General features: G+C 41.6%; 1 protein-coding gene across 1 annotated transcript; it reads left to right on the top strand.

Annotated features, from left to right (window-relative positions):
* The first annotated feature begins 378 nt into the window (after positions 1–378).
* Positions 379–2,596, top strand: LOC134070119 (neuropeptide FF receptor 1-like). The gene is made up of 3 exons (XM_062526349.1): positions 379–544; positions 922–1,021; positions 1,648–2,596. Exons 1-3 carry the CDS (start codon positions 394–396, stop codon positions 2,441–2,443), a joined length of 1,047 nt encoding a protein of 348 aa, XP_062382333.1. The 5' UTR covers positions 379–393; the 3' UTR covers positions 2,444–2,596.
* The last annotated feature ends 4,675 nt before the right edge of the window (positions 2,597–7,271 follow it).

The following is a 7,271-nucleotide window of genomic DNA, read 5'->3' as shown; positions in this document are numbered from 1 at the left end:
TGAGGCCAGCCCCCTGGCTAATGGACATCATGGATTCTCACTAACCATTATAAATAATTTGATACATACACCGTGGTGTTAAAAAGGGGGTCGGCATGCCGTCTACTACAAACCCTCTCACTGGCTGAGTAAAATGTCACATCAGAAGACATCTGTAGAGTTTGACCGTGCTATAAGGGTCAGATGAATTAATAACGGTAACGTTTGTTTTGTATGTTCATAGTGTCTACAGATGCACTGGACGTGGAAGTCGAAGCCTTCCATCACATGCAGGCCTTTAATCAGGTGGACACCAAAGATCCCAGCAACTACACTTTCTCCCCTTACTACCAGCACTCGCGCCCAGTTGCCACGATTGTCATCTTCGCCTACACGCTCATCTTTTTCCTTTGCATGATTGGCAACTCGCTCGTCTGTCTGATTGTGGTGAGGAACCGGCAGATGAGGACGGTCACCAACATCTTCATTCTCAACTTGGCCATTAGTGACCTCTTGGTGGGCATCCTGTGTCTGCCAATCACGCTGGCTGACAACTTGATAACAGGTGGGCATTCATGGAGTCAAATGCAGTTTGCAGATGAGACTTTGCAGACAAAAATATATATTTATTTTCCATTACTGTTGACATCTTGGTTTGAATTTCAATAGTTATTGATGTATAAATGCTACCGTGTATTTAACTGACCATGAATATTCAGTAGCCACAAACAAACAAAAAAAGAAATAAAAATTATGTAATCATCATAAACATCATCTTCCTCCGGAGACATCAGCAGATGGGTATCAGGAAGGTTATAGAATTGAAATAATAACAGTTTTCCTCCCAGGGAACAGTAAAGCAGATTAAGAAAAAGGAACATTCTAATGTCCTCATAGAGCAGATGGTTGAATACTAATGGCATTCTGTTCTTTGGCCACCAGGATGGCCATTCGATGAAGTTGTTTGTAAAATGAGTGGACTCGTCCAAGGAGCGTCTGTTTCTGCGTCTGTGTTCACCTTGGTGGCCATCGCAGTGGAAAGGTCAGTGAGGTGTTCATACTTAGCTTTGGCCCTATAAGAGCCTGACGCCATGTTTTCTAGAATTAAGATAAAGGGGGATGTGGGGAAAACGTTCCATTAGAATGTTTAGGGCAGGAGCCAGAGTTGAAGGTTTCTCTTTATGCAGACGATTTGCTTTTGTCTGACCCTTCGTCAACTTCAACAACTTTGTCACTTTGTCATTTTTTGTTTTATCAATTTCTGAAAATTGAAGTTGATGTTGAAGTTGAAATTACAAATTTGTAGAGTGATTTTTTACTTCTAATAAATCTAGTTGGCTCTATAAGGCCCTGCTCCGGAGACCAAAGTGCTCTGAAGGTTTGGAGGAACTTCTTCTGTTATTGCATGCAATATTCAGAAGTTCATTGGGTAGAATACATACTAAAAAGCAGATTGGGTGCAACCGGAGCTCTCATCATGTCGAAACAATTTGGACTCAGTAGTGTGCAGTGTGTACCTCTGCTTAGGAGTAACTTGTCCAAATGTTATAGTTAATAAAATGTGAACGCTAAAAGTTTCTTCAAACTTCTTGATTGTGGAATTCTTCAGCACAACTTAAAGTATGTCTACTGCATCATTGTTAAACTCTTTTGACATTCTCTTTGCAGGTTCCGATGTATCGTGTACCCATTCCAACAGAAGCTCACCCAAAGGCAAGCCATCATCACCATCACCTTCATCTGGGTGTTGGCCATCGTCATCATGTGTCCCTCGGCCGCCACGCTGACCGTAACCAAAGACGAGTTCCACTTCATGGTGGACGAGCGCAACACCAGCTACCCTCTGTACACCTGCTGGGAGGCGTGGCCAGACCAGAGCATGCGCAAGATCTACACCACCGTGCTGTTCTCGCACATCTACCTGGCGCCGGTCACGCTCATCGTCATCATGTACACGCGCGTGGCCCTCAAGCTCTTCAAGTCGCCGGCGCAGCTCCGCGAGGGCCGGGCGGAGGAGGACGGCCGCCGCGTCCACCGGCGCAAGATCAAGGTCATCCACATGCTCCTGATCGTGGCCATGCTGTTCACCGTGTCGTGGCTGCCGCTGTGGACGCTCATCCTGCTGACGGACTACGGCAACATGACGCAGAGCCAGATCAACATGCTGTCGGCGTACGTGTTCCCGTTCGCCCACTGGCTGGCGTTCTTCAACAGCAGCGTCAACCCCGTGGTCTACGGCTACTTCAACGAGAACTTCCGCCGCGGCTTCCAGGCGGCGTTCCAGTTCCAGCTGTGCCTGGCGGAGGTGCCCAGCGTGGTGCACGCGCGAAGGCCGCCCGTGGGGCGCCACAACCGGGTGTTCATAGACGGGCAGAGCGGCCAGCCCCAAGCCCAGGATACGCGGAGGAGAGAGTTCTGCGGGCAAGAGAAACAGAACGAGCTCGTACTGGAGGACATCGACTGAGGCCTAGGGCACAAGATGTCTTTGCCTGTCTTAACATGGATGTACAGTACTGTACAGTAGTACAGTACTTTCCTCATCATTATAAGATAGTGAGTGACTTTTGTGTCCCTGCCTGCCTGTGAAATGATAGACAATGTTTGGGATGGTGGATAAAGTTTGATACGGTGGACAAGGTATGAAGGAGAAGGTCTCAGGGTTGACAAATACATTATCTGGAAGTGTAATTAGCTTTACTGGCGACCAAATTGGCATCGCCAAACCGATAGAAGCCATGATTTGTACACGAGCCATAGCAAACATTCAGATGAAGACCCATCTTCAAACCTCCAAAATGTTTGAGTTCCGACTTCAGCTTAGCTTGTGTGGTTTTATTGTGTGCAAGTCAGTATTGATGACTTGTCCTAGTAACAGTACCATGTAATGGCTTAAGCACAAATTGCTGCTTTATTCTCTCAAAGTAGCTGCACGTTTATGGCTTCAGTGGTATGTTGTTTTCATCCGCCTGAGCTATTAGGTATAATGAAGGCTGCTGTTTTTCTTTGTACTGTACTTCTTTTTACTTAAAAGGCACGAGAGCAGAAAAAATGCCCTACCTGCTCGATTGCCGGCATTGCTTTTGTGAAGATTCAGCATGCTGTAGGGAGTATTCTGAAAAAAGACCTTAGGCTGGGTGAACCCTGCCTGACCTGCTGGCGAATTTGGATTTCGCTGGCTGGAAACCTGCACATCTATCTCCCCTGCTTTCAGTCCACAACATTTGGGTTCAATCACAAACTAGCTTATCCAAAAGACGCACCGGATCGTTGGTCTGATTGGTTGAAGGACTAGCCTAGCGTACAGAGTCATTTGAATGATGCCCATTGATCATGCCTCTTGTGCAGTAGAAATAAAGCGCAGACTCCCCATACTAATGTTCAATCTTAAAAGATTAAGCTTAATATGGTGACTACAAAGTCCTGTCAAGTGGGTTCAAGTCTGCCATACGCTATGAGTCACCTGCTAATATTGATGCCTGCTTTTCAAAATGTGCCTCAGTCTGGACTTCAAGAAAAATATGTATGACAATTATGATAGATATGTACAAAATATGTCTAAAATGAAAATTACTACTTAAGAGGAGATACTCCTGACACATTTGAACTTAGAGTACGCAATCATTGTTTTCATTTTGTGAACCATACCGCATGTGGTTAAGTAATTGTTTTTATTGTATTACTGTGCGTTCAGACCAAAACCGTCAAAAGCGTCAAAGTCGCTGGTGAAGCTCATAGCCCAACGCTCAACCCAGCGTCAAAGCCATGACGTGAAACATTTGAACAAACCACAAGCAGCAATCCTGCGAGTTTGACATTCTGATTAGTTGACGCCGAACCGTGTCATAGCTCATTACCATAAAGTTAACTGAGGCTCAACTTTTTTTTGACGCCCGTGAAGCTCATGAAGCCACGCTCACGCCCAGAACGCTTTTGACGCCGGTAACGCCGACTCTCCATAGAAAATGAATGATTTCCGGCGCTCTTGACGCTTTTGACGGTCTTGGTCTGAACGCACAGTTATAATGTTGATTCTATTCTTACTGTTTTGAATCATGTTCTTGATCAACTCATTCACAGACAGGAGGACATGGATTGATTTATTTCTGTAATGTGCTTTTGTAAAACAACAGAAGTGCCAGTATTTGTAATTGTGCCGCTTGTCACACCTGATGCTACTGTATGTGTTTTGTTAACCTTGCACTATATAAAATTTGAGCTACTGTATGTCGAAGCTATGTGACTGAATGTAAGCATTTGCTGTATCAATGAAGACCATGAATGTAGCTTACAATCAACCAGCCATGGAATGTGAAAACAATTTAAAAATGTTATTTATTAAATGTCACAGTCTGTTGTCAACAACTCTGATGTTGCGCAATCTGTGTGTGAGGTGGAAAAATAAATCACAATTCACACAGAATGTGAGACATATTAGAAGTGCTATATTGGCGATATTGAGCTAACCCCTTACATTTCTATGGCGGATTCTCCTGTTTGAGTGCTGTGTTTTCTCATTATACAGTCTGGTTTTACTCATCAAAAACATTTTATAGCATCAGCATCACCCTCTGTCGGCCATCTCGCTCTCCTCTCTTCCCTAAACAGTCTCTGGTCTGCTTGTGGTATAATCTCCTTAATGGTGGACATTTATTAGTTTTAAGGAAATTGGAACTGATGAGTTCGAAGAGCAAATCAATGCACTCAACATTATTGTGTTCCCTCACTGACTATTGATGTTGCTTTTGGCTTTTGGCTTCAGGGTGAGAAGGCGGTCATTTATGGTAATTTATGTTCTGTTTGCAAATGCAGTGTAGTACAGAGCAACACTATGCCAGGTAGTCAGGAATGAAACCGCCCCAATTAAAGCAACACTAAAATGTTTATTGTACCTTAAAATAATGTTCCCAAAATCATTTCTGTGGTTCATCAACTCGTAACAGGGTGAACTGAACTTCGGCATTCGCTCCGCGGCTCTCTATCGGCTATAACCACATTATGTAAGTTTACCAGATCGGGTAGCGGTTCTGTTGTATGATGGAATGAGATATAAGAAACTATACATTTGATTAGCTTCAATGTCGCAATACATCATACTTTCATAAACTCATGCAACATACTTTAGCTTGTCTGCGGACAATGTTATTTACTGATAAACAAATAGCATTTCTGTGACAGAGGGGAAAAAAGCTTCAAATGGCATAAACAAAACACAGACTAATATCTTGTTTTGCAAAATGTATTGTCCTGTGTACTCCATGTCCTCTGACAGGCTACTACATAAATTTGATAATGTGAAATACATACAACATGGCTGATTTATCTGAATTTCAAATACAGTAGGAAGGCTGCCCTGTTTATTATATACATTTTAGTGATAGTTTTACAGGAAATCAATTTTTCATTAACATCTTCATGCATTATTTAGAGACGTAACCTGAGCGTCCTGGAAAGTTTTTGATTTATTAGGCTATTTCCTGAGAATAGCATGATGTTCCTTTGGGTTCATACCTCGAGGACGTCTGTCTGTATCCCTTTGCTGTGAGCTTTTAGAGAGGTGTATTTTCCCCTGTGTATTTAACCTTTAATCTTTTTTCTCTTTCATGTTAAGGATCCTCAACCCATTATTTCAGCTGTGCATTCGCTATATACAGTGTTTTTAAAAAAAACGTGTTATAGCCCCATAAGGAGGCTTTGAACACACTCAGACATGGCCTCCTTGATCTCGGATAACAATTTGAGACTGTGGCGCTCAATGTTGTCTTATATCATATACTGAAATGTTCTATTGTCATCCTAATAGCACTGAAGTACCCTCCTACACAGCAGGGTCGTGTATGGACATTTTAAAAGCACATTTAAAAGCATTTTAAAAGCACATTTAAAAGCATTTTAAAAGCATCTACTAACTCCATCAAATGGATATCATTAAGTCAGAAGAAATGCTATCAGCCTTCATGAGCCAGGCCATCACCAGAGTTCACACATGGACAATATCCAAACTTGGCGATGGCATACAGTTGTGACATTATCCATCATGATGAAACACCCAGCTATACTTTCTTCTACTATCCCTGCTGAAAAAAAACAGCATGACCAGCTTAAGGTGGTTTGCTGGTAGACCAGCTTGTTAACCAGCTTGTTTGACCACTGATGGTTGACCTGCTAGACCAGCTACACCAGCAATGACCAGCAATAGTTGGAAGATAACCAGCAAAGACCAGCTAAAACCAGCTACCAGCATATTAAGCTGGCTTCTTGCTGTCTTTTTCAATAGGGATGGGTCAATAACATATGTTGTGCTTGAGTGCTTCCACTCTGACAAAGATACTCTTATAAAGGTCTGTCTGACTGTATCGTCAGCTCATCAAAGAATGAACCGTTACTGGTTGCTGTTTTGTAAATGAGCGGAGTTGCATTATTTTTTATCTTATTCGAGTCAAGTTGTACCTTGTGAAATGAATACACCAGCAGAATGACTTGTCAAGGTGTGCAGACCGTCTCCTCTAGGAGAGGACATGCTAAAACGATGAATGAAATTCATTCATATCATTATAATGATTATAGTCGATAATAGATACCCGCAATTTACTGTTATACTGGATCCATGATACAGTAGGTCTGTGTATATATCTGTTACTTATCAATATAATATATAGAAACCTGTATGCATATTGCCATCAATAGATGCACAAAATGTCTTCATTAAGTACATGACTGGGTATAGATTAATATTAATCAACTGTGGGTTTAATCATAATATTGCAGACAGACATGTGGCGGAAACTTCCAGTGCCAGGTTACTTGCGGGAACCGAGTCTACCAGGAGAGTTATTGTTTTTAATTAACTAATTAATAATTAACATGCAATTACATACAGACATACTGCTGGGAGACAAGTGAAATGTTATGTGGACTGAACCTCTTGACTCTTTTATTGATGTATTATTAAGGGGCTCTGAGTTCATTAGGTGGGCTACCCAGCAAGATAACTTAATAATGTACTGAGACATGAGTCATCAAATGGACCATTAATGGAAAAGTAAGGGAACACGCATGTACATCAAAACTTGTATACAACACATTAAAGTTTAGATATACATGTGTATATAATATATATATATATATATATATACATATACACATATGTATTATGTAGATGAGGGAACACGCATGTACATCAAAACTTTAATGTGTTGTATACACAACACATTAAAGTTTTGATATACATGTGTGTGTGTATATATATATATATATATATATATATATATATATATATATACACATATGTATTA

This window comes from Sardina pilchardus, chromosome 22 (genome assembly GCF_963854185.1).
Source record: "Sardina pilchardus chromosome 22, fSarPil1.1, whole genome shotgun sequence".
In the NCBI taxonomy this organism is placed as follows: domain Eukaryota; kingdom Metazoa; phylum Chordata; class Actinopteri; order Clupeiformes; family Clupeidae; genus Sardina; species Sardina pilchardus.
Note: the sequence above shows the minus strand (reverse complement) of the source record. Positions and strands in the feature narration are given on the sequence as shown.